Source organism: Cebidichthys violaceus, unplaced genomic scaffold (genome assembly GCF_023349555.1).
Source record: "Cebidichthys violaceus isolate CVI_PGR_0920_01 unplaced genomic scaffold, fCebVio1.0.p SCAF_19, whole genome shotgun sequence".
Lineage (NCBI taxonomy): Eukaryota > Metazoa > Chordata > Actinopteri > Perciformes > Stichaeidae > Cebidichthys > Cebidichthys violaceus.
Genome location: NW_027176361.1, coordinates 12,967,094 through 12,994,017, shown reverse-complemented (window position 1 = coordinate 12,994,017; position 26,924 = coordinate 12,967,094). Strand labels below are relative to the sequence as shown.

General features: G+C 40.6%; 1 protein-coding gene across 2 annotated transcripts in view; it reads right to left on the bottom strand.

Moving 5' to 3' along the window:
* The window catches only part of ank2b (ankyrin 2b, neuronal), a 78,413-nt gene that overhangs the window by 15,398 nt on the left and 36,091 nt on the right, over window positions 1-26,924 (bottom strand). Inside the window, exons 27-47 of one of the 2 annotated variants that reach the window (XM_068713736.1) lie at window positions 26,581-26,668; window positions 25,502-25,605; window positions 24,443-24,481; window positions 23,149-23,373; window positions 21,547-21,645; window positions 19,717-19,871; window positions 19,392-19,603; window positions 18,356-18,560; window positions 18,157-18,253; window positions 17,823-18,051; window positions 16,980-17,105; window positions 16,695-16,817; window positions 16,024-16,056; window positions 15,730-15,751; window positions 9,690-12,125; window positions 7,575-9,578; window positions 6,942-7,019; window positions 6,668-6,799; window positions 6,403-6,552; window positions 6,041-6,275; window positions 5,474-5,534 (exon numbers count right to left, since the gene is read on the bottom strand). In XM_068713736.1, coding sequence (XP_068569837.1) covers window positions 5,474-5,534; window positions 6,041-6,275; window positions 6,403-6,552; window positions 6,668-6,799; window positions 6,942-7,019; window positions 7,575-9,578; window positions 9,690-12,125; window positions 15,730-15,751; window positions 16,024-16,056; window positions 16,695-16,817; window positions 16,980-17,105; window positions 17,823-18,051; window positions 18,157-18,253; window positions 18,356-18,560; window positions 19,392-19,603; window positions 19,717-19,871; window positions 21,547-21,645; window positions 23,149-23,373; window positions 24,443-24,481; window positions 25,502-25,605; window positions 26,581-26,668 — 6,853 coding nt within the window. Of the gene's footprint in view, window positions 1-5,473; window positions 5,535-6,040; window positions 6,276-6,402; window positions 6,553-6,667; window positions 6,800-6,941; window positions 7,020-7,574; window positions 12,126-15,729; window positions 15,752-16,023; window positions 16,057-16,694; window positions 16,818-16,979; window positions 17,106-17,822; window positions 18,052-18,156; window positions 18,254-18,355; window positions 18,561-19,391; window positions 19,604-19,716; window positions 19,872-21,546; window positions 21,646-23,148; window positions 23,374-24,442; window positions 24,482-25,501; window positions 25,606-26,580; window positions 26,669-26,924 lie in introns of both variants that reach the window. The other variant, XM_068713735.1, reaches the window with a different exon arrangement.

The window sequence follows — 26,924 nt, the reverse complement described above, 5'->3', positions numbered from 1 at the left end:
AGTCCATATGTGATATGGCGGACTCTTGTAGTGCCTGTGTAAATTCAGGAATGGGTGAGTCCGGCGATAGAGGTCTAAATTCATCGTTGGATGCCCTTGAACCAGGAGATGCTGCTCTGTCCTCTAAAAGCCAAGGGATACTCAAATCTGTTTCTAAATCCTCTTCTGAATATACTGATTCAAGTGAAGTGGATCTATAACTTACTCCCAACACAGTGGGTACACTCATGGTGTACTGGGGTAGGGGAGAGTCAGGAGACAAACATCTAAGATCAGAGTCAGACACCCCTGATTGACAGGATTCTGCTCTGTTCTCAAAATCAAACATCTGTGAAATCAAAGGAGAATATTCTAGTTCTGAAGCCTCTGATTCAGGTGACCATGACCTGTAAGCATTGAACTCAGGATCAGTCTCTAGCAAAGCCTGACTGAAGTCAGGTACAGGGGAATCAGGTGAAAGTCTTCTGTATTTACTCAAAGACGTCAAGGAGTCAGGAGAAGATCGATCTTCTATGGACAATGGGAAACAAAACTCAATTTCGTCATCCAAGTCGGACAACACTGATTCAGGTGAACAAGACCACAAGTCCATATGTGATATGTCGGACTCTTGTAGTGCCGGTGTAAATTCAGGAATGGGTGAGTCTGGCGAAAGATGTCTATATTCATTCAAAGACCCAGTTGATTCTGGAGAGGATGATCTGAAATTTGACATTAACATCAGTGATGCAGGTGAATAAGGCCTATATTCTGATTCAGAATCAGGTGTCAGAAGTCTCTCCTTACACTTTAATTGTAATGACTCTGGAGACTCTGGTTTGCTCAGTGATTTTTCTGATTTAGGAGATGATGACCTTGACTCAGTAATTAAAGCAGCAACATCAAATTGCTCAAGTTCTGTAGCTGACATAGGTTTGGAAGATGGTGCCCTGGGATTTTCCAGTGGAGATTCAAAAAGCAAGAAAGAAGGTTGGGGAATCAGTGAATCTGGACACAAAGGTCTATATTCATTGACAGAGTTTCCTGTCTCCTGCAAATCAGGCCTCAGAACACTCAGTAACTTCAGGCCCTCGGGGGAGGGAGATCTATATTCTGCCCCAAGACCAGGTGACACTGCCCTACCTGTCTCTCCTGCATGTGAATCAAGGGGAATGCATTTTTTACTTGTCTCCTCATATTCAAACACTCTACTTACAAAGGCTTCTCCTACAAAATGGGGGTCATGTAGTTGACATATCAGCTGGTTTGCTCTAATTGTTGCACCAGCCTTTGCCGATTGCTTTTCTTCAAGCATGGAAACAGATGATTCAGTTATCAGTGTCCCAGGTGATAAAGGCCTACAGTCTGACACTGGGCTCTCTTCCCTCTCAATCTTTGTTTGCATTGCTTGTAGAACATCTGCATCAGAAGAATCTGCAATGTCCAACTTCCCACCACCCTCTAACTCTCCCTCTTTCACACCTGAATCCTCCAGGACATACTCAATTCTTGTTCCAGCATACTCAAATACACCGGTTTTACTGCAAAAAGTCTCCCCAACAAAGTGAGGATCATGTATTTGAGAAATAAGCTTCCAAAGTTCAGCATCATAAACAAGTCTATATACTGGTACCCTTATTGCTTTAAGAGGTAAAATTGGACTACTACCACCCAATGGTCTCCCTGTGGTCTCCAATACTTGTGATTCCGGTGAGTCAGATCTCTGCTCGCAAATACTTATGTCAATACTTGATTGTGTATATTCAACTTCAGAAACCACAGACTCAGGAGAAGATGATCTATGACCAATGACTGAAACTGATTCAGTCACACCTGTTTTGAATTCTGGTATTGGCGAGTCACCTCTATAGTCATCTCCAGAAACTGAATCAGGTGAGGATGGTCTAATTTCAGGGCACAGTTGTGAGTTGAGATACATAGCCCCATACTCTAAATCTGAACCAACTAAAAAAGGTGATGAGGATATTGCCATTGTGGCCCCAAATGGTAAACCCTGTCCAAACACAGGAATGGGTGACTCAGGCGATAGTGCCCTGTATATGTTAACAGATGTTACTGACTCAGGAGAAGCTGGTCTGTCCTCGATAAGAAATGAAATGTTTAAATCAGTCTCCAGATCCAGATCTGACCATACTGACTCTGTTGACACTGATCTGTGATAAACTTGGGATGATCCAGAGAAAGAGGAAAGGTACATAGGTATAGGGGAATCTGGCATTAAAGCTGGCTGACCATCCACAGATCTCCCTGAGTGGGAGGAATCTGGTCTCAGTGCATCCAGCGCCAACAGCGATTGCGGTGTCATAGGTCTATATTCTGCTTCAGAATCAAATGAAAGTGATCTTTGGTCATTTTGGGATTGCAAACCAGCAGCTTTATATTCAGCTGTTGCATCTGACCTTGTCTGATAAGACTCTGTTCTTGTTTCAGCAAACTGAAGCACTCCTGGTTTATTCATGGTTTCTCCTACATACTGTGGGTCAAGTATTTGAGCGATGAGCTTCCGCAGTTCTGCACCATATGCTAAACTGTACACTGGCACTGGATATTCATTTAAGGATAAAGGTATATGATGCTGAGGTGTAGAAACTGATTCTTGTTGGAACTGCTGATCTTCAGGGGAATTTTTAGTCAATGCCAATGAGAATGGTAGATCATCAGATGCAGTTTCTGGAGACAAAGAAGGTGACAGAGCTTTAACAGATCCTTGTGGGGGTACATATGTAACCATAAACTCAGATGATTCTTTTTGATATTTTGTAACATTTTGCACAGGTTCATTATCAGTTTTGACTGATTTCTTAGATTTTTTCTTTCTAGCAGACTTTGTCTTTCCATTTAAGGGATGAGTTTTTGATTTTTCTAGATCAACGGTAATGCTTGTTTTTGTTTTAAACTGCTTTTCAGCACATACCTCTTCCACAACAATTGCAGCTTGTGTCAGTTCAAGTGTCATGTTTTCCTCAAGAAGCAGGCCAGTTACAAGATTAGACCCATAATCACTTACAGAACTACTTAAACAAGGAGATAAAGCCCTATTCTCAAGAGATGATAGCAATGGCATGGCCTCATACTCTGTATCTGACAAAACAGAGTCTGGTGATAATACATTATCATTTATAGTAACAGCATGATGCACAGACGGTGTAAATTGTGGTATGGGAAAATCTGGGGAGAGACACTCATTGAATGTCTCTGATTCAAGAGAGGATGCTCTAATGTCTAAAATTGCTGACTGTGGAGTCATTGGTCTTTTGCCAGGCACTGACTCTGGTGAAAGTGGTCTTCCCTCAATATCAGACATAGATAAGATGACCCAATCATCATCATCCTTAGATACTGATTCCACTGGTGTCGGTGGTTTGTTCTGTGTATCAGATACCAATGGTTCAGTATATTTTCTTCTATGATCAGCTATCTCTACAAATTCAATTGATTCAGGGGAGGGTGACCTATGACTAACAACTGGTAAAACAGATTCAGATTCATCTCCAGATGCAGCTGCAGCAGGTGATAAAGCTCTATCTTCATGATCTTCATGAACTAAAACTGGAGACATGGAGTCATATTCTATATCGGGGCACACTGATTCAGGTGAAATGGATCTCTCCCCTACCATTGCAATAACCGAGTCAGGCCAGTTGAGACTGAAGCCAGGTATGGGTGAATCAGGTGGCAATGCTTTACATTCATTTAGAGATCCTACAGATTCTGGGGATGATGGCCTCTTTTCAAAAAGGTTTGATAAAAAATGTGTTGTTTTAAATTCCATATCTGACACCAACTCAGGTGATGATGAGCAAGTGGTAAAAGACTCTGAAACTTGTCGAAATTCCGGGCTGGGGGAATCCGGTGGAAGCCAACAATGTGCATTGATACTGCCACTAGATTCAGGAGATGATGTTCTCATTTCATGGAAATAAGGAGACAAAGTCACATGTTCAGAGGATGTAAAAAAACACTGCATTGTTTCCAAAATGGCTGACTCGGGTGACTCTATGTCAAAAGTTAATGACTGAGGTGAGATGGATCTCTCACCACTACAATCGCTGCCTAGTGATACTTGCCTTCCAAATGGTCTTTTGTTTGAAACCATTGGTGTCAAAGGCCTTTCCTCTGCTTCTGATGTTAAGCGAATATAAGTATTTGGGGCACTCAGTAATGGTTGCACTGGGGCAGAAGCCTCAACATCATCACTTTCCCATGGAAAAATAGGCGGCGGTAGGGGAGACAAAGGCCTAAACTGAAGAACATTCAGGTCATTTAGTGACGATGCTGATTCAGGTGGTGTGGCCCTAATCTCTGTCAGTAATATTGCTGCATCAGTCACACATTCAGGTGAAGATGATCTATCATAAACTAAGCTATGAAGTTCACGAATTGTCTCACATGTGGATTCTGGTAAACAGGATCTGGATGCTTTAATCTCAGGTGTAGTCTCTACAGAGACCACAAACTCATTTTCATTCTGTCTGAATGACAGTGTTTTCTCAAAGCTGTATTCTGCTCCTGGTATACCTGGCATAGCATTATCTACTGAATGAACATCTAGCTGTTCAAAATTTGAGTCATGTGACATCTGAATGAAGCCAGTTGAGCTTAAGAGCTCTGATTTTTGAGACATTAAACCTGGAGTGGTACAATTGACATCAGAAGGACCTGCTAATGCCTGATTGGCAGTGTCGATTTGATTAATGCTTTTATGGGATTTGACATTAAGGTCGCGTGAAATTGCGACATGGGAAACATCAATCTCAATCAAAGAGTTTGAAACATCATCAATATTTGTGTGTCTAGCAGCTCCATCAACCTCATCTTTCCTGACTCCAGCCTGAATTGCGTCTTCAGAGGATGCATCCATAGGTACCGCAGACAAATCCTCATTATCTGAATCCATCAACTGAAAATCATATCCATACAAGACTTTATAGAGTCGATTTGAAACTTCATCCATGTGTTTTCTGGCCATTTGTTTGGTCAGCATGGATTCTGTCATAGCATCAGTGGAACCAGAAGGAGGCACAGAAGTAGGCTGAGTAGGCAGTTGTTCACTTGTAGGTTGTTTTGTTAAGCAAATCTTTTCAGGGACCTCATCGGTTTCCGTAAGCTCCATAGACAGTTTCCTGAAGTCTTGCTCAGCTTGATCACACTCAATCAAGCTATCCCCAAAGTCAGTCATAGACAATGGTCGACTCTTGCCTGTTCGAGAACTATTAGATGACTCTCGCCATGGTGACAAATAATCAGCATTGTATTCAGAATGGGTGGTTTGTAGACACTCCAAGCTCCACTCGTCTCCCCCCTCTGCCCCCCCATATCCAGCACCCCCATCATCATCACACGGTTCAATAGTGGGGTAAAGCGGTGGGATAATCTGGGCGCCTAACATGGGTCCCTCTTTGAACACAGGGTCTATCACATGGGATTGGAGGTTGTAGGGAGAGGTCAGGTACAATGTGAAGAAAGGACTTACTTGTTTAGTACTGCCTGTGTGTACCATGTCTGTCAATTCCTCATATACTCTTTGTGATGAGCTGTGAAAAAAAATGCATATTCAGTCACAGGATAGCTGATGAATTGATAAATAAATAAAAGCTGATAAGTCTTACATCTTCTCAGTATTCTTTGTTATAATGTATAAATACATATTCCACCAAATAGCAACTTAAATCACATAAAGTCCAACTGAATCTAAAAAGTTACAAATCATTTTTATTGAAAGGAGGAAAAAAGGTCTTTCAAAAATCAGAAATGCTTCTTTTGAGTAATAATCACACCAAAAAGTATCTAAACTGGCCAATGTTGACATTTGCATGTAGGTTTTTGAGCTGCAGTATGTGTTACAGTGGATTAACTAATTAGCTATTGCTTGCAAACTAAAGTCAGCAGTTGTACTTTTCTCTCTGGATGTTTGTTTGGTAGGTCATTCAGCAATCTGAGGTAAAGTGCAACCTGTATCCATGCTAGTAGATACATAAAACAACAGACAGAAAGCAACTGCAGCTATGGTCACATGAATTGAACTGTGCATGTAACTTACTATGTTGTTTCCATCTCTTTTTGTAGTTTCTCTTTCTGGACATTTTTAAGAAGGCCAGTTGCTGTGGAATCTGTTTCTGGTCGTCCAATTGTCTCGTGAAGGGATGACAAACTGGAGGACAGGTCCTCTGCCGACACCATGGGTACCTCTAGTCCTGAACCTGGAGTCCTACGTGCAGTCTCTGTACGCCTGCCTGGCCTGGGGCTGTCAATGTCTTCATGAAGGGCAGAGAAACCTGACAAAGGATACAGTGCAGGCATGCAGAAAGAGTTGATGTAACTGTTTGGTAAAAAATAAATTCTACATAGACTAAATTACAACCTCATCATCAGTCTGCTTCAAGTTAACATTGGCTTGTGTACCTTCACTATGATCCGATGCTATGGTCCGCTCAATTTCTGCATATGTATGTGATGATGTTTCCTCCTGAGTGGAGTTGATTATCTTGGTTTCAATGAGGTGAACTATGTCCATTCGGTTGATCTTAGTCAGTCTTTTGATCAGTGTTGCTTCTGTTGAAACAAATAACAGACTTCAAAGTTCCATTTAACATTTTAATAAGAGCTTCTATTTTGTTCTTGTTTAAAAAACAGTTAATATAAATATTTACCCAAACTTTTCACTAACCTGTGGAATGCTTTTCCTCCCTCTCAGCCCAGAGTTTCAAAAGGGCATGGCTTTGGTCTTGCAGTGAGTTTGGGTTTTCAATCCTTATCAGGTTGATCCTCTCCTCACTGAAGTCCAGTTCTCGTGCTAATTCTGACGACAAAAAGAAGATATAATTATTATTCTAATGATTACAATTTTTAAGCAATGTTTCTATTGGGCCTGAAAAAAATGCACTAATACTTTATATCTGATGTATGTTTAGCTTGATCACTGCTACTAGGGTGGGACTCACCAGTCCAGCTGAAGCCCAGGTGGTCGGCTATAATGGCCAACCGTTGCTCTTTTCTCTCTGCCTCATCCTGTGGATCTACTGCAAATACCACCAGACAGCCATGAGCGGTCAGAGCCGCAAGATATACCAAATCAAGTCACATTCACAAATAGTATTTGAAAAAATCTTCACTGGCTTTCTTGATCTTGGAGTACTGTTTGTTTCATTAATTCATGATATCAAATTAAAGAATTGTAACCTTGAACAACATAATATGCCTGTAAAGAATGGTTGTGGTAGATCTTAGTGGGACTATGAATAAGAAACATACATTTCAATCATTAGAAAATAAATGACATTACATGTGATTGTTCAAATAATGAATTACTCTTTGATGTTTAAAAAAAATGTAGTCACTATGTTGTTTTCACAAGTTTCATAAAGCCTTTAAGTCAATCTTGAGATTTTCAGCACACATAGAGGGAAAGAAAGACGTCATAACGCACACAAACACAGTTCAAAAGACACAGCCACATGTATTCTTCAACTACAAGGGGACTTAACTACAAGAGACAGAGAGGCAGCACCTTTACAGCTACAGTGTACTAATGAGGCACAAGAGATAGAGAATAGCCCCTTAAACTGGGGGGATACCTTGACTTTGGACTTTATCATCTGGAATTCGCTGCATCTGTGTCTCAACAGGGTTGTCCCACAGTGGTCTAATGGGAAAGACGTCTCCTGAGGGCGGGAACTGCATCTCAGGGAAAGTTTCTCTTTCTATGATTGATGGATCAATGAGACTGCTCTCATCATCTGAGTTGGCGGCTTCAACCTTTTGTTCGTTCTCTGTCTCTGCCTGTGCCAATCTTGCCACAAGTTTTGCTGCTTCGTCACTTATCTCTTCAAAGAACTCAATGGACTGCTTGTTTGGCTCACTTTTCTCTTTAGTGAGTGTTGATGAATGACCACATTTACCTCGGACTGGCAATCTGGACTGGAAGCCTTTAGATTTTGCTGACTCAGAACTCAATGGGCGAACTTTTTCTTTTTTAGCAGATGACCTGGTAGAGTCCCCCTCACAGAAGCTCTTGGCTTTGGAAGATGGTGTCTTGGTTTTGATATCCACAGAGGGACCTGTGTCTGTCTCAGATTTTCTCCTTGAATTCTTTTTCACAGGTACCTTAAGCTTTTTGTCTTGGGTAGATCCAGCATGTTTGACAATAGAATCGGGCTTGGGAGCCTTAATGGGAATTCTTGATTTAGATTCAGAAATGAAGGAGGCCTCTTTTTTAATAGTGGTTGAAGAGGAAGTTGCATGAGATTGAGAGGGAATTGTGGATTTGCCCCGACCTTGTTGAGCAGATTTAGCTTGTGTTTTGACTGGAGTCTTTTTAACACTCGTGGGAGCACTTTGTTTTGACTTGACTGTTGATTTGGGCGCTTCTATCACTGACTCTGGTTCTTCTGGAGATGAATCAGAGGACTCTTGGCCCTGCTCAGAGTAAACTGATCTAGTGACTGTAGTTTCGGCTGTCTGTACGGTTGTAATCATTTGGTCAGGGGAATTTTTGTCTAAATCTTCGTTCACATTTTTGTCTAGACCTTCAGGGGATGTCTGATCTTTCTTTGTAGATTTGGCTGAAGCGGAAATGCCCATTTTAGGGATTTTAGATTTGGAGGCATCAGCTTTAGAGGTTTGCTGATCACCTTCGAGTGGGGACTGAAGCTGAGAATCAGTTACTTCTTTTGCTGTCTCAGTTTCCTCAGTCTTAACCTCTAGTGTTAGATTGAGGCCAACTTCAGGTTCTGCTGCTGATCTCCTACTTTCTTCTAAAAGAGGCTCATCTAAAGGCTGTTCACCTATCTGGAAAAAGGCAAATCCACCCCCCTCTTCCTCATAGCTCCTCTTTGTCATGTCAATAGCACCACTTCGGGTCATCTCAAAAAGCTTCCCTTCTTGGAATAGAAAAGGGTTGGGCTCACTGGTAGGAGTGCTCTCTTCTGTTGGTGTTCTACCAGGTGTTGTGTCCGGAGTTGCTTGCAGAGACTGACGGTCCACCACCAGATTCAGTATCTTCTGTTCCTCCTCTTTTACACGAGCTGCAAAAGCGGCATCATCCTCCCGCATGGCAGACCATGAATCAGTTTCTACCCTTGCAGTGACACCTTTTGACTCAGTTCTGGGAGGCTCCAGTGACTCATCATCCTCTTCTGTGTCATCATATATGCAGACCTCCGGTTTGAACATTTCCTTTGTTTGACCCGTGGCAACAGCTGCACTGCATCCAGCCTCCGCTGCTCTTGGAGGCTCCTTTGTATCTCCTTTTACCTCATCTGTTACATTGTTACCTTGTTTTAGCCTAACACTTAACTCTTGACCATCCTTATCATCTCCTTTGTTGTCTCTTGACTTCCTTAAACTCTCCTCCTTTTGTTCATCAGTCCTGTTTTCAGTATATGGTGTTACAAGAGCCTTTTTGGCAGTACTGCCTTCATCAACTTTTACAGATGGTGGGCCTCTTTCTTCCTGTGCAGTTTCCAGTTCAGATTTTGAATGATGCTGGGCTGAGACAGAGTGCGGCCCCTCTGAACTGACAGTGGCTGTTCTTGTAGTGCTCTTGACCTCTTTGCTGTGGGGTCCATCATGCAAACCTGCTGAAAAAGGAGAGGGAGGTTGTACTTTAATATGGGGATCAACAAAAAGAGCTAACTCTGAATCTTCAGTGGGTCTATTGTGCCCACATTCACTTTGCGAAAGCTTCTCACTTGAGTGCTCTATTGTTTCATAGCTGTCATCCCCTAGTTTGGCATTTGCTGTGGGAAACAAATCTTTTCTAGAGTTCTTTTTGCTCCTCTCGTCTTGATCCATTTCATCAAATGTTTTTATTTTGGCTGCCATTTTAAACATCTCTTCCTCTGGAGTGATTTTTCTTTTAGCTTCATAGCTGTCTGAGGTATCCTCTTCTTGGTCTTCAGGGATGACAGACGGTTTGGATGGAACAGAAAGGAATGTATAGTCAGGGGGTTTGGGGTTTACCTCATAACTTACCTCTTCAGAACTGGGAGTATCAGGGGAGAGGGGACTCTTACCGGAACTTGTCATCTGAGATGTCTGCTCACAACTGTCATCATCAGCACTAGCCTCATGGTCTCGAAGCAGCCTACCGCGCAAAGCATCTTGAGGGAAGTCTGTAGCTTTGGAGGGATCTGGATGGCTAGAGGATATACTAGGTGGAACTATAGTTGATTGGAAGGATGGGTCAATTTTTTGCTCTACAGGACTGCTCTCTAAGGAGTCATGAGGGGGTGATTCCTTGGTTGGGCTAGGTTCAATGGAATCTGGGGACTTATGGGAGGAGTTTTCTTCCATGAGAGGACTACCCTCCAGAGAGTCTCTGTGGCTTATTGTCAAAGACTCGTCAGCTAATGGACTGAGAGAATCTGAGTCTTGTTTTAAAGGCAACTCTAAGCTTTCATGACGCTGAGAAGAGGATCTAGAGGCTGGAAAACCAATTAAAGACAATTCTAGCTGATGATCAGGGCTCTCGTCATCGCTAAGAAAAGTTTCTACAGTCTCTGAAATTCTCTTTGTAAGCTTTTGAGGTTTAGATGGCTTAGACTCATTCCTCCTAACAGATATGGACTCACTTGTAGTGTGATCATCTGCAGGCTCGCTGGAAGAAACAGGGAGAGTCAATTCTGTAGACCGTTGGTCACCAGTGGTCCCTACACCAGAGTGTCCAGACTTCTCTGTGTCTATAAATTCGTTTTTGACTGTTGTGCCAGTTGCTGCCAAAGTTGTAGAGGTCTGCTGTCCAGTTTTGGGAGAAATACACAGACTCTCTGGGCTTGTGCCTGGAGTGGCAAGACCCTCGTGTTTGTCACTGTCCTCAGAGCTCAAATGAGGGGTACCATCTCCAGAACTGGCACTTAGGGAGTCTGCCACACCCTCATGTTTTAAGCTGTCAGAGCTATCATCAAGACCACCATTTCCAAAGTCTGCAGTTTCAGTTAGCTCAGAATGAGCGGAAGCAACTGACTTGGTTTCTATCTCTCTGTCTTGCTGAGTGGTCTCTTTCTTGCAAGGTTTGGAATCCAAAGATACTTCTCGTTGTTGAGAGACACGTGAGGTTATTGCTTTGGTCATGGATTTTGACTGGATGGTATCTGATCTTGTGGTTTTCTCCGATCTTGACGTAGAGGATGTTTTGAGCTCGAATAGCCCAGACTTTCTTTTTGAGGGGTCCTGTCCTGTTTGGAATGCTTGCATAAGCTCTTTAACTGACATAGTCTCCTCAAGTTTTTCAGATTCGGCTTTGGGGGATTTCGGGGGACCCTGTTTTGATTTAGGGCTTTCTTTGGCTTTTGGAGAGGGTTTGCTCATAACAGGCAATTGTGAGGCCTTGCTTCCATTGACCTTTTTGCTCTTTTGCTCTGCCTCCACTTTCTGTTGTAAGGCTTTGACTTTGTCCTTTATTGACCCAATGGGAGTTTCTTCAACAACTGGGGATACAGGTGATGCTGGGCCAGGAGCTGTCGGCAAACTTAGAAGAGCACCCGCCTCTGTTGATTCTTCTGCCTGCCCCTGGTCTTTCCCCTTCCTTCTGACTGGCTTAGCAGCTGTTTTGTCATGCACCTTGGTTGGGGTAGTTGGCTTTGCACCTTTGTGTAGTACAACATCAGTGAATTTTTCTTGGACAGCTGGCTCTTTTTTAACTTTTACTTTGGAGCTTACTGGTGCATCCAGGAGGTATTCTTTAAGGTCACCGCTGTCCTTTATTGCTTTAGGTCTGGGAGCCCTGTTAGTTCTGCTTTCACGTAAGACTGGCTCTTGAGTTTCTAAGGCTGCCATTCTTTTGGCCACTTCTATCTCACTGTCCGAGAGGAGAACCCACTCCTCGACCATTCTAATCTCTGCTGCTTCACCCTCATATGTTCCACTCCTCAGTATCTCACTGACTTTTTCTAGGTCCTCTTTGACTTTCTCTAAGTCTTTCTCCATTATTTCTAACGGCTCTCCAGAAACATCCTCAGTCCCTTTCTCTAGACCAGACCTTCCTAAGGAAGGGGATTTCACTGTGGAGTCTGCAGTCAAGATGGCAGTCATTTTGATCAAATCTTGTTTCATCTCTGACACGTCGAATAGAAGGTCTGGTTCTCGAATCAGCTCTGATTTCAGGACTGATGTCGGCGTCTCTTCGTCTTCCATATGGAAGAAGAACAAGTAAGGAATAAAGAAAATCAAAAATTCAAATGAAAGGAGACAGACATTGGAGTATGTGGTCAGGACAAGATTGGAGCACACTGCAGGGATCATAGGACAACAAATTCACAAAGGGTTCTACATCAAGGTATCAGAGGAATTGGGTAAATACTGTCATATGTCTCTGGGGAACTCTGGAAAAGCAAGGGCTAAATAATACAGATGGAAAAGGATATGAGCAGGAAATAACTTGCATATACACTCAGCACAGCCACACTCACAAGACAAAACTATGGAACAAAACTTAAAAAATTATTGAACAACCATGTAACCAACAAAATAACCGGTACAATAGAAAAAGGGACAACAAAGGAAACAAAGGAAACAACATCAAGACATCTCAAGATTGCTCGGATGTATGACAAATGTCAATGTGATAAAAGGCAAAATTGGCTTGAAAACAACTCAGACTTCTAATTGTGTCTATCAAAGAAAGCCAGTGATACAAAATATGATGCTTTGGCATGCGGAAGGAGGATTTCTGGAATAAAATCTTGGATAGGGAGGGATAATATTTTAATTCCATTTGCCTCCATTCAGCCTTATGTTTAACTAAACATTTTAAATAGAACTATAATGCTATATAATGAAAACTGAAATAGCAAAAACTGTGCAGAAAACCATTTACAAATGGTGTTGTGAGGTAACATTCCAAAATCAGCACATCAGCAAAAGATGAAAAAAACTCTCATAAACACGACATAGAATACATACATAGAATCATACAGACATACAAGCACACACGGACACATTTATGTAAGGCAAGTTATTTCCATGCAAAGCAAAGGGAAGTGCTCAGGGAGAGGTCTTGGTGAAGAGTAAATGATTGAATCTGAAATTAGTAGATGATAGGTGCTCATGATCAAGGGCTGCTTGTTAATATGTCTTCATTCAGTAATGTGGTGAATTTTTGGTCCATTTACAAAACAATTGCTATGACATAGTGTGTCAGTATCATCTATATTAAATATGCATAATGCCTTTGTTACACATATATACATGAAATTTGAATCAGTGACATGTCATCCATGTATGTTCATTATGTTTAATTTTCAACAGCAGTTGTTTTAATATAACGTTAATTTAAATGCTTAAGTAAATTGTATTTGCCTGTTTCCATTTTAGTATTTTGCTCATTACTACATGAACAAGGCAAGCAGGGTAGAAGGGGAAGGATTCAAAATGGGTGAAGAGGTTCACTACTCTTAGCTGTACTAGAGGACTAAAACTCTAATCTCCTGGAACTTGGTGCTCTTGCTATCACTAGCACCCAGTTTCAGGAACTCAGAGCCCAAGCGCACATGTGCAGGAGCAACTAATTTTAGGAATTTGGATGACCAGAGGTACCAGCACAACCCTGGCACAGCATGGCACAAGAGGCAGCAGCAATATGAACACATTATTAGGAGGAGGAAGGCTGTAACAGCAGCTGGAGTTCAAGGGCCTATACTACGAAGCAGGTTTTGGGGTTAGAGAGGTAACTTCAGGCAAAACTCTGGATATACAGTCCTACAAAGGTGGTTCAATTCTAACTTGGGTGGACCGCCATGGTAAATTATGCAGCACACCTAATATATAAAGACTTATAATATCGCTGACCCATCTAGAGCACAAGATTTGACTTAATTGCGTGTGTCTATTCCATTTAATTAATGTGTTGCAGATGTATTCTTATGGTGACTTTTAAGTCCAAAAGTCAACATTTATGAAAAAAGATAGATGTAACAATTTCCAAAATTCACAACAGAATTGTATCTCATGAAATATTATTCTTCAGTCCATATTTCTTGATGTTTAACCTTTCAAAAACAACACAACTTTATTGCTGATAAAACAATTAAAGTCTCCTGCATGAAGCACCCTCCTGAGTTAACGGAGCGGTCTAGCAGAAATCTAACAGCAGCATAAATTACAGTTTTATAACCAAATGAACACAAAATCAGTACATATTCTCTTATCATATATTATTATCATATTTTCACTTATGTGTGACAGCTCCTTGCCTTGCCATGCCTATCCACCGACTGTATGCATTGCCTTGGCCTTTGCCCCTTTTACTTTATGTATGCTGTGGGTGATTATAAGATATGAAAGTAAGCCTGCTTAATACTTTGAAGTATGTTTTATATGTATTGTTTATTTGTCCCTAATTTCCTAAAGGGTATGAATAGAATCTTCTATTCCAGAAGAATAAATCTATGTAACACATTAACTAATTAACGGAATACACAAATCTAATTATAGTCAGATCTACCTGTGCTCTTGATTGGACAGTAATAGGTCTATAAGTTTGTACTTGTATTTTCACACAGTCGCTTGGATTATGTGTTTAACTTCTTTACATTTGTCTAATAGTTTAGTTTGCTCTTTGTTTGTATAACATGCTGCTCTGCTGAAAACAGATTTGTCCATGTTTGTGATTGGTCATATACAGCAAACGTTGCTCATTTATGGGAAATGCGCTCACAGCCAGATTTAGAAACCCTGAGTGGTTAACCACCTTTGCTGGACCATTTAGGGGGATTGTTGGGGTTAGTTAAGCATAATAATGAAAAGATATCCTGGCTGTGTTGAACTCGCTTCATAGTACAGGCCCCCGGTCTGCTTCAGTAACGACAAATCACATCACCCTCCTCTCATCTCCTTTAAAAGCTGATATCATTGCCTTCTTCCTGCCTCAAGCAACTGCAATCGATTGGAAGTCACACATCCCGTTGATATATATAACATGTCGTCTCTGATCTGCATAACTGTACAGGTAGAAAAAAGTAGCCAAATTGGATTGCGCTGCCTCACAACTCCAGTTGTGTCACTCCACCCACCTCAACACAAGCAGGTTTATATATTTATATATTTATATATATATATATATATATATATATATATATATATATATATATATATATATATATTTATATATATATATATATATATATATTTATATATATATATATATATATATATATATATATATATATATATATATATATATATAAGTCAATAAAAGACCAAACAGGCGCAAAAAAACAACAACATTGGCACAGCAAAAATGGCATTGTGTATGCTTTAGCCAGCAAAACATTAGAGGCCATTGTCAAATAAACTTCACCACAGTATGAATGCATTTCATTTTCATGTACATAGATGTACACTGTTTAACGCTTTCTCTAAATGTCAGATCTCAGATTGTGAGGGGGAAAGAGTTCAATCGAAGACAATCAGGCAGGTGTGAAGTTTAGAAAAAAAGGAAAATAAAAAGTGAAGTTAAGCCTCAGGAGGAACATAACTTTGACATGAGGGGACAGAAATACATGAAGCTTAAAGGGCTTTGAAAAGATGAATATGGTCTAGGATTTAGCTAAGCTGAATCAGTATGGTTATTCCTCTGCACACTTTGTTTGACTACATCTGACTAATTACCCACACAACATCAGTGTTACTGTCATATTAGTTTGATTAATAAAGGCATGCAGTATTATTATAGATAAGAACAATTTTAGTACTTGTTATAGAGTAGAATGAAATGGAAAAAAAATGTCTTACATTTCTGGAGCGTTCCGCCAGTCTGGAAAATAACATGGGAAATGGGCCACAGTTAGTATTGTTTGGTCCGATTATTCTAAAACTACCACTACTACTACAGAACACAATGGACACATACAACACAACAGCAAAAATGAGCTATGTCAATGAAAAATCACAATCTAATATACTACAAAAACACAATAGATCTAAACTTTAGTATTTGACTACTTGTGAACATGTCCTATACTTAGTCCTCATGACAGTGGACAGGATAGGTCAGCAGAGCTAGTTAGTAGCAGTGGTTACTTTTACCTCTTCCTCTTGCTCTTGGTCTGAATCGGACTCCTTTGTGGAGCAAGAAGCAGCGTGAAGCAGAAAGATGTGCACATAGAAACAACAGCAACATTAAAGGGAGAAAGAAGACAGTGTATGGTATGTATGGTTACCAACGCAACAACGACAAGCAGTCAGTGTGATTTCAGGGAAAGCTAGAGAGGTCTTTAAAGCTGCAGAATCATCTTGTCATCATCTCAATTACACTTTGATCTTTTTTTGTCTCATGGCGCTTCAGCATGAAGCACCAATGATGTGCAATCACATTGCATAACATCTGGGATTTTATTAAGTCAATTATATTTAGTTTAGTTTTGATCTGATTGAAGGCCTAGTACAGCCTTTCACTGGGTAGAAGGCAGTTCTTATTGACACTATAAAGTAATGGTGTTGGGTGCTTAGAGAATTTGCACAGTTAACTACTTGGGATGTCAAACATTTGAAATAAGAAAGTGAATTTAGGAATATTGAATAAGAAAATAATTGGGGTTATGTTTTGGAATAATGTAGTAGTTGATAAGTGGGAGATTATATGTATCACAGTGTTAGACATGGACTCAAAATTAGAGTATTGTCCAGTTTACAAACAAATAGAGTATTTAAATATAGTGCTTCTTTTTTTCACTCAAACAACAGTGTAGGGCCTTTACCTTGCCGTATGATGGGAGGGTGATGTTGAGGTTGCAAATGGCATTTTGGCTGAGTGACCTGTAGTTCCTGGGTTCTTTCATGAAGGACAGACGGCCGCACGGCTCCTGAGTGTTGTCTCTGATCTGCAACAGCCAAGCAGCTCAGCATTACTCAGTCATCAAGAGCAATCGTGTCTGATTAGAATGTTGTATGCATTTAGAAAAATACGACATGATGAATTATAGTTGGCATGCTTGAAAACCTTGGTGGTTGTTTATTTGTTTTAGATAAAGAATAGCTCTCACTTTGATGAAGAGCGCTAGTCTGTTCTCCTTAAAGGCAAAGAAGCTGAAGAGATGGTGCTGGCCACTTTTGGTGAGTGGAACAAGGTTTCCAAAGCAGTCTGCATAGATAGGTTTACCTTCCAGGACCTGAGAAATATAACAAGTCCACTTATTAACAGCATACAACCAACAAAAACAAACAACTATTTTCTCAAGAAACATAGCCTTGTCCAATAAACATATCAACATTTTCATTTCAAAAGTCAAAAGTTTTCTAAAATGTATTTTCCTAAAGGTGGATGTCTTTTATGAATAACCATGATATTTAGATACATTTTAATGAGGTTTCTAATTATTTCACAGCACTAAATCTGGACAATCTGAGCCGAGCATTTGGTGCTGCTGATCATTCAATTTTGTAGAAAAAGTGGCGGATAGTATGACATACTGGTTTAAATCAAACGTATTAAACAGAACTTTTTGAGTAACGATCTGAGGTGCTTCCCAAGGCACCATGCTGGGCCTCCTTTAGTTCACAGTGTACATCAACGAGGACAACTATCCACAAGCACACTACTGCATAACACACAGATCAATTCATCACCTTTCATCTTATTTCTCAGAAATCAAGAATGTGATGTTTCAAAACCTTCTCACAATAAAAGCAAATCAGTTAATGTTTGGTCCGTCCCCAAGTTCATTTCCACCCGACAGAACAGTCTGTGTTCATATACCATATACATATTGGTATATATATATATACATAGATATATGTATATATATATATATATATATATGTATATACATATATATATATTTTTATATATATATATATAATACATTCCTCTCCCACTCATTCCTCACCTCAACATCTCGGCTGCGGGCCACCTCGGTGAAGTTCTCCTGCTGCTCCAGGGTTTTGTCAATCCTGTCGTCTGTCATGCAGAAGCAGCGCAGTCGGGCCTCAATGGGATCGTGGGTCTTGGCAAAGATGACAAACTTGGCCATGTAAGGGACACAGATAATCTCTCGGTAGACCTGAGTGGAGAAATTGACAGATTCCTGGACTTGCCGACAATCTATCAGCCAGAATCTAGAAAGAAGAAGGGGATTGGAAAGAACCAGTGAAGTTAGGTCTGCAGCTCTTTTAGTCAGGTATACATTTAGTTGTGCTACAACAAATATGTTTTTGTGTTACCTTGCAGACACGTTGGTGGTGAAGGAGACACAGTCATTGATAAATGTTAACGGAGTGGTTCCTGTTATGTCCTCCCATTGAGCAGGTGTCGTTCCACCTGCACATGGACACAGATCCAAGATTGACATTTTAGAATGCAAGCGTTTGTATGGTTGGTCTATTCACAGCTTTGTGTATGTATTTGCGTGAGTTCTCTAACCCGTGATACTACAAAGCAGTCGTAAGGTGGGGGTGTCTCCTCCAAAGCCATTGAGGACCTGGTCTGAGTTGCTCTTGGGGACAGGGATGGTCATGGTGATAGGTTTATGGAACTTCCTCCTGCGAGGCTCCAGGGTGACGATGGGGCTGAACGTGGCCTTGTTCCCCAGGTTCTTCCTCACTACATCCACACTCACTGGCTGGGACTAGGAGAGAAGACAGAGTATACAACGGCCCTACACATGGGTGAAGCCTGAGCTAAGGCTTGTGCTGAGGACGATCTCCTGACGGAAATGTTGGCTGCAGTGAACTTTGAAACAGGGTTGCAAAGTAACTGACTACAAGCTTTGACATTGAACATCTCATCTAACGTTCCAGGCAACGGCATTTTCATCCACATGGTATCGTATTGCCCCTTTAAGCAGAAAATATCATGGACCATCCTCACCTTGACAAAATCTTACAATGGACTCCAGACGATAGCACTGAGACTGTTGGAATAATAAAGTTGCTACGTCGTCAGTTGGTTGATCCACCACTTTCATTTAGACGGAAATTTTCTACAAATATACATCATCTTCAAGAGTATGAATCCTACAAACTCAAACAGCAGGTCGAGTCACTTATCGACTGCAGTATCTAGAAGATGGATTAGCAGAGATGGATCGACAGAATTTATTGTTTCCAGACAGCCGAGCCTAACAACTTTGTTGATCTCTTCACTATTCATCTGGAACCATCGGCACGTTTTTAAATTAGAAGACATTTCCTAACAACTACTTTGAGATTAGCTGATGTAGAATTTAGTACAGGCATTCATGTTCCCCAAAGGTTTAGTTGTAATGAAGATGATCGCCTGATATTCATCAAGCATCATCCACTGATTCAACTTTTGTATTCTGTCTAGTTTTTTAATTTGGGATAGTTTGATATCTAAGCTTGTATGCTATGCTTTGATTATACAGATGAAAAAAAACAGGCAATTGTACAGTAAATATCAAAGGGTTCATTGATTCACTGATGCTTTTGTCAAATACCTGCAGTCCGACCCTGATCCTCTTGGTTAGGGCGCCCTCAGGAAAAACTGCCTGTACTTGGGGCACAACAGTGCTGCTCAGTACGCCTCCTTCAGGACCAATCAGATTACTATCTTGCTTGACGCGCGACACCACCGCAAAGTATTGTGGGAAATCTCTTGTGATGATTCGGCAAATGCGCTTCCTCTCCAGCTCCTCTGGAGTGTCCAGCTCTGGAGGAAGGGGACATGTGTCAGGCACAATAAAGTAGGACTATATTCATTCGTTTTAAGTCTGCTGTTCCACAGTTATGGTGCAGTCTACTGTTATACCATCAGAGACTGACCTTCGTCCATGCCATTGAGTATCTGGTTGAGTTCCTCTTGAGTGTGTTCACAGTGATGCTCCTTCCAGCATTCTCCGGTCTCACTCCTCAGAATCACCAACTCCCTCTCTTTCCCCCGAAGGGCAGCAAAGTGGGGAATCTCCACAATCACAGGACTGGAGGGGTAGAGGCCAGGGAGTGTGAGTGAGTACAGAATGTCATGGATGATACCAATGTGTGTATAACTGCCTCGGGGCATGGTCTAATTCACTTTTTACTTTAGTTCATTTCAAGAAGACCTAGGATGTTCTTAGATGTTCCTGTCTTGCAAATTGTGCCTGATTGCATAAAGGTAAGCTTCGTTTCTATTTCCTTCAGTACTACACATAATAGTTATGGATGTACAGTTCTATGAAGTCTGGATGACTTGGATTTCCATCATGCAGGTATGAACACAGTCACAGGTGTAACCTGGATGATGTAAGCAACCTGATAGGAGCCTGACACCCAGTCAGTTGAAAGATCAGCTGATCTTTAAGAGAACAAGACAAACAAGACTGTTTGGTCTGACTTCAGCATTGCTCAAGTGCTTTGGTTGCATCAGCCATGCAAGTGAACAATCCAGGTGGATTCATCTGTAGAGTTTACCTTAAAGAATTGAGATAATTCTACTGTTTACTCATTTGCATCGAGATGTTTCCAGACTTCTGCTGCTGCACAGTGAGCTGCTCATCTTAGTTGCTCACCACAATGTAAAAAGCCAGTTGTGAGTAACACATTTAAAATGAGTAACATAGAACTACAAACAAGAAGTGCATCTGGTCATATTTGAAGTGTTTTGAACATATCCTACCCACGGACAGCAGAGAAGTGGATCGTGTTGCAGTAGTTTGAGAAGGTGGTGCTTAGATAACTATAGAACTATTGTAACCACTTTTGTCAAAATACCCACAGGGGATGAGGAACATGTTTTTGTAGATTGATTATATTCAATATTTAAGTATTGAACTGTTACTTTAATACTTACCTGATATGCATAATCACAACAAACTAGCTACAACACATATCTATAACAGGCATGCTACAAGTACAATCCAACATGGGACGAACACAGATCTAAAGCCTGACTGATGATATGTTCATGTGATATTTTGAGGGTTCTTTGGCCTGACAGTGGATGATAGTATATGTATTTCTAATGTTGCCATTTGTATGCTATTTTAAAACTTTGAATGTCCCCAGTGGTGGCAGGAGAAACCTCAATATCAACTGGGTTTATGTCCTCAGACATAACGTCCTTATTTGTTCCAAGTTCTGGCTCAAATTGTGAAAAAGTAGCAATGCATTCAACATGTTTAAGCTTTCAAAATCATATCAAGGAAAATTACCAAAAAACATGCATGACTTAGTTACACTACCAATTTGGGAAATTAGCCTGTTGGTCAACTTATATGGAAAACAGAAAAAAACAGAGCCAATCACACCATATTGTCAAATTTCACCTGGTTCCCTAACTACTCACAGGCCAGACAACCGTTTAAATTTCACACAGTATAAAACAAACCTAACACGCATTTGTTAAGAAAACAGCAAGCATGAAAACATAAACACAAAAAATGGGCTAAGCAAAGAGGGATTCAATGAAATAGAATCAGCAAAGTAATCTCGCAGCAACGTGATCTAGAGGGTCATAAGTAGCAGATGAGGGGGGGTACAAGACATCAGCACAAACACAACAACACAATAACTTATGGACAAAATGACATCAAATGGAAGGGTTGGTAAGATAAAACACTGAGACTGGCATCCATAGATTGTTTCATATGCAAAAACGTTTTTTCTCCACCATACCCGAGGAATTTTGTCCCCGGCGGACCGAGCTGGAGGATTCTGCTAACCAAACTCTCTCCCTCATTAAGAGGTGGGGGGGCAGTGGGGAGGTGGAGTTTACTGTGTGATCGACCAAGCGTCCATACGCAGCAGTGAGGAAGAAAGAGCACACACAATGGTTTGGATGGTGCAAAATAGAGACTTTGGGGACTGATTTGCAACAGTTGAATGAGATTAACTGATCACTGTTGTAATTTGTTTTCAAAATGTATAATGACATGATTGAATACATACAACATAAATATTGTAAAATATAGTAAAAATTAAATTGTAAAAATATTTTAAATACTATATTAAATAATATAATAGTAATACTGTCAGTTTCAAGTCAAGCTGTTTTAATTTAAATCTATAAACTAATTCACAATGCTATTTTGTCCAACAACAGATTTGTGTCATAATTAATCGCAAAGTCTGTCAATCAAGACAAACAATGTCACAATTGTATTGTTATATATTAGTTTCGGTATTCATTATTAATAATTCATTATGAATCATATTATTAAAACATATTACTTCATATTTATCTAAATTGTAAAATAAATTGTGTGTAAATAACTTTGAACGCTTTGAGTTTCTGTAGATGTCTAATAGGCCACTAAAGATCATTTTGCAGTTTTCAAATGTTTTCAAAAACTTTCACAGCAAATAATAAAATATATATCATTTACATTTGAATAGGACCAATCATTAAATACTCACACATTTTATAATATTAATTTAACCATAGTAATAAGAACAACATATTTCAGTAGTTTTGATTGGAGAGAACCTCCATCATGTCAGCAATAAATAGTTGATGAATAACTTATATCATTCTTATTATTACGGGGCGAGTCATACTCATAGCATGAATGGTTACTATTCTTTTTCAAACATTACCAGCAGAGGGCAGAATTTGAGGCCACATATCAAACCAATCATGGTGCGATGTACTGGAGGTGGGGTTAATCAGAAAGGCTCTCTCATTAAGGGTTGAGGAGTTAAGGTTAAAACGAGTTGGACTGCAGCTGTTATGAAAGAAACAGGGCATGCTGAAGAGCAAAGATTAACATTTCCCTGGTGCTGGGAGAAAGCAAGAGCAGATACAGACACTGTTTTAGTAATGCAGAGGCAGAGGTTAAATTAATCTGAAAGAAAAAGGGCAGCACGTTGTGAAATAGCCATTAAAAGGGATACAAATCAGTGTCAATAGCGTGAATGTAGAGAGTACAGGTCTGACCTCTTATTCCCACTTATATTCCCTCTAACACTAGAGATGCATGCATGAGATATCAAACACTTTGTAAATTGTATTATCCAAATAAATGTCAAAGATTAGTGACATAGAATATCCAAACCTATGTAAAACAAATGGGAAAACTGAAAAAGTGCAGGTGTCAGCACACTGACCTTTGAAAACTAACTAGAAATGAAATTATACTAAATTGTATCAATTCATTAAACTACTGATTTCTGCATTTGCTATATTTTTCTGCTACCTCTCCGTGTTCCTTCTCTCTTAAGCCCGTACATCCTCTAACTTTCACTCACTCGCTCCATCATCCATCCCTGCAGCCTTACCCAAGGAACTGGGCTCCAGAGGGCCCCACCTCGATGATCCTGCTGGCCAGGCCCTCGCCCTCAACCATCGGGGGCATGGTGGCCAGGCGGTGCCTCTTCACCAGCCGGCACGTCACCCGCGTGGGAGCGCTGCACTTCCTGGGCGGGATGATGATGCGTAGACCGTTGTGCCGGCAACCACGCATGGCTCCGCCCCTGGCATCCACCATGAAGCTGACCAGGAAGCTGAGATACAGGAGATATTTCCACAAATCAACGACATTTCTCATTGATCCCATTAAGTGACGAGAATATAGACACCAAAGCTACGCGGTAGATCGTTTGCCCATGTGATAACACTAGCAGTACCTCAAAGGTATTACAGAACAATGTCTATTATAATATTTCAATGTAAAAGATGTAATTCCGTGTTTAAAATGGCTGCAAATGAACAGGCTGTATATCGATGAACAAAACGTCCAATCATGTATCTGTAAGGACAGCCGTTGGTGGGTCTTTGGTGTCTCTTTTCTCAACACTGCATGGTGACCACCATCAACAGCTGCATCTGAATCTGGTCACGGTGCATCAAACCATTTGACCTCATAGCTTGAGACTCTTTGACCCGCTCCTCATGCAAAGTGGAAAATATGCACATGGATCACACATCGCAATGAGCGGGAGTATGGGTGTGATGAAGTGACATTACAATCTGATCATCACCAGGTCATTACCCACACACACAACACAGTGTTTAACAAGCACAGACATAAACACACACATGTTACTGAATTCACGGCTGTTAGAAGACGGACATTTATTTCCTCCACTGCTGAAAAGTACTTCAATGGTTTAATTCAATGTGGTCAGAAAATAAAGCTTTTCTGTTTGAAGGACAGTAAATCAATCAGAGTGTTTTTCTGCTTCAATCGATCCAAGCCCATTTTCCTGTATAAAGTACACGATAATACTTCTCTTATATAGTAAGACTAACTGTGAGGTTGGGTATGTTAGTGGAAATGCACAATAAACAAGACATTGTATGAAATCCACAAACATGTCCTCAACTGTCACCGCCTCTTTTTGCCCAGATATCCACAGTTAGAGATTTGTTTTCCTGAACTTTCTGAACCAGATGATCTGTCACTCAGAGTGGACATTTAAGACACACTAAATCCACAACCAAGTCTATGAGGCAATGTCTGTTGAGGACAGTGACACATACACCTCTCCACCAGGAGAGCACACTGTGAGGGGAGGAAGAGCATGATGACGATGAGGAGGACAGTGATTTATCCAAGGTGCAGAAGGTCACCTGCTGTGGTCTCCATGATCGTGGCACGGAGAGGAATGGCTAAAAACAACAACCACATCAGACGAAAAGGAATCAAAAGTCAGGCAGAAAGAAGAGCGGACAAGAGACAGTCAGGAAACAGGAAACAGGAAACAGAGATCTTTGAACACATTCAAGGGCTGACACGATCACTTACATTGCAATACTGCCTTTGTACTGTAGGAGAGCAGTGCCGATTCAAATCAGTATTTACAGAACTTTCACCAAATATGTTTAGCAAGAATCACAAAAACATAATTGCAAAAAGTGTCATTGATGTTACTAATGTCAATTCTGTAAACATGGACAATATTCTATGCTTCCCTTTGTTGTGTAAAGAAATAATTTAACACTTAAATCTCATGTCTGTGTTTTAAGTACAAAGCTGTATTAAGGAAATTGCTAATCTAGCTTAGCATAAAGAACTGTCTAACACCTCTAAAGCTCTTAACATGTCGTATATTTAATCTCTTTTCAAACAAAAATTTAAGGGGAGTTACATGCTGGAACTATTTCATGACAGCGTATCCATCCGCCAAACAGAGCCCAGAGAGTTTACCCGTCTTTATGCTAAACTACGCTAATTTCATCCTGACTTCTGCTTCCTACAAACAGACGTGAGATCGATATCTTCTTCACATGTCACACAAAAACAAGAGTATTTCCCAAAATATTGAACTGTCTTTAACTATTTCATTTGATATATATATTTGTATAGAGGCTCAAATATTGAACGAGGCCACATTTCACAACAGGAATCACACTTCATCAAGCAGCCTGTGGTCTGGGAAGAACTTCTCAATTGTTAATAAACTTTAGTTACTAAATGTTTTCCTTTTTGTAAAATGGAAATCATTGGGAAAGAAGAACACAGCATGTATGCATTTATATAAATATTGAGGTGTGATTGGTATTATTTCAATTGTATTTTCCCAAAAATAATTCATCAACATTTTACCACATGTGTTCAATATGAGTGTAAAATGTGTTTGTGTTTATGTTTATGATACAATGATTTGCTTTAGATCTGACAGCACCTACCCAGAGTGAATGGGGCTGGAGGATAAAGCCACATTATCCAGGTTCTCGGTGCCCCAACTCAGACGATACGAATCCCTCTCACACTCCCTGGCGAGTGACGAGACCTGGAGTCAAACAAAGAAGCTCTTTAATATATAACATATGACAGAAATGATGTCTGTAGCATTATGAACTGAAGAGAATACATATATTATTGTACTTTACTTGTCATTCATGGAAGTTCAAAACTAAATCACCAAAGTTACCCTTAAACTATAATCAACATGAACTCTGCCAGTAGCATCATGAGAGTGTGTGAGTGTGTGAGTGAGTGAGCGAGCGAGTGAGTGAGTGAGTGTGTGAGTGAGCGAGCAAGCGAGCGAGTGAGTGTCTGAGTGAGTGAGCGAGTGAGTGAGTGAGTGAGTGAGTGAGTGAGTGAGCGAGTGAGTGAGTGAGTGTGTGTAAGTGAGCAAGCGAGCGAGCGAGTGAGCGAGTGAGTGTGCGAGCGAGCGAGTGAGTGAGCGAGTGAGCGAGCGTGTGAGCGAGGGAGCGAGGGAGCGAGCGAGCATGCGAGGGAGCAAGTGTGTGAGTGAGTGAATGAGTGAGTGAGCGAGCGTGTGAGCGTGTGAGCGAGTGAGCGAGGGAGCAAGTGTGTGAGTGAGTGAGCGTGTGAGTGAGTGAGTGAGTGAGCGTGTGAGTGAGCGAGTGAGCGAGTCAAGTCGCACTCCAATCCTCCATTACCCTATCAGTGTTATTAGATCATATTTGGATATCATTAGAGCATTATTATTGATGCACTAACATGTAGTAGAACTTGAATGTTGCAGCTAAATTTAATGGCTTCATGTACTGTTTGGTAGTTTGATCTGAAGTAGTTTATTTTATTTTTTGTTTTTAATGTAAAATGTTCATCTTCAGATTAACTGGTAACTATTACATGTAGTTTATTTATAGTATAAATCTATATTTCAGTCGGAACTGTAGTGGAGCAGAACCATATTGTAGTGCTTAAGTACGGTACAAAATATGAAATATTATAAAATGGAAAAAACTGCGTTTCACCTGCAATGGCTGTGACTATAACTACGCATGTAGTTTACCTGGTGACCGGTGAGCATCTCATCCATGATGCCTTCATGTTTAGGGGAGTAGTAGCTGTGGTGGGTGGGGGTGAAGGACCTGTCTGAACTACAGCAGAGAAGAAGACAAGCAGTGAAGCTCAGTGGAGCTCAGTGGTCAAGACAATAGAAGAGATCACAGCGGGGGGGAAATGAATGACAACTACAAGGAAAAGTGCCTTCAATCCCACACACAGGGCTACATATTCATATACAAGACTGTCAAAATCAGTTGATGTGGAGAGTTGATCATTCATACCCTCGAGCTCATGACTCATGACGTGTGAATGTAATTTAAGGAATGGACTGTTAGGTCTAAATGATGA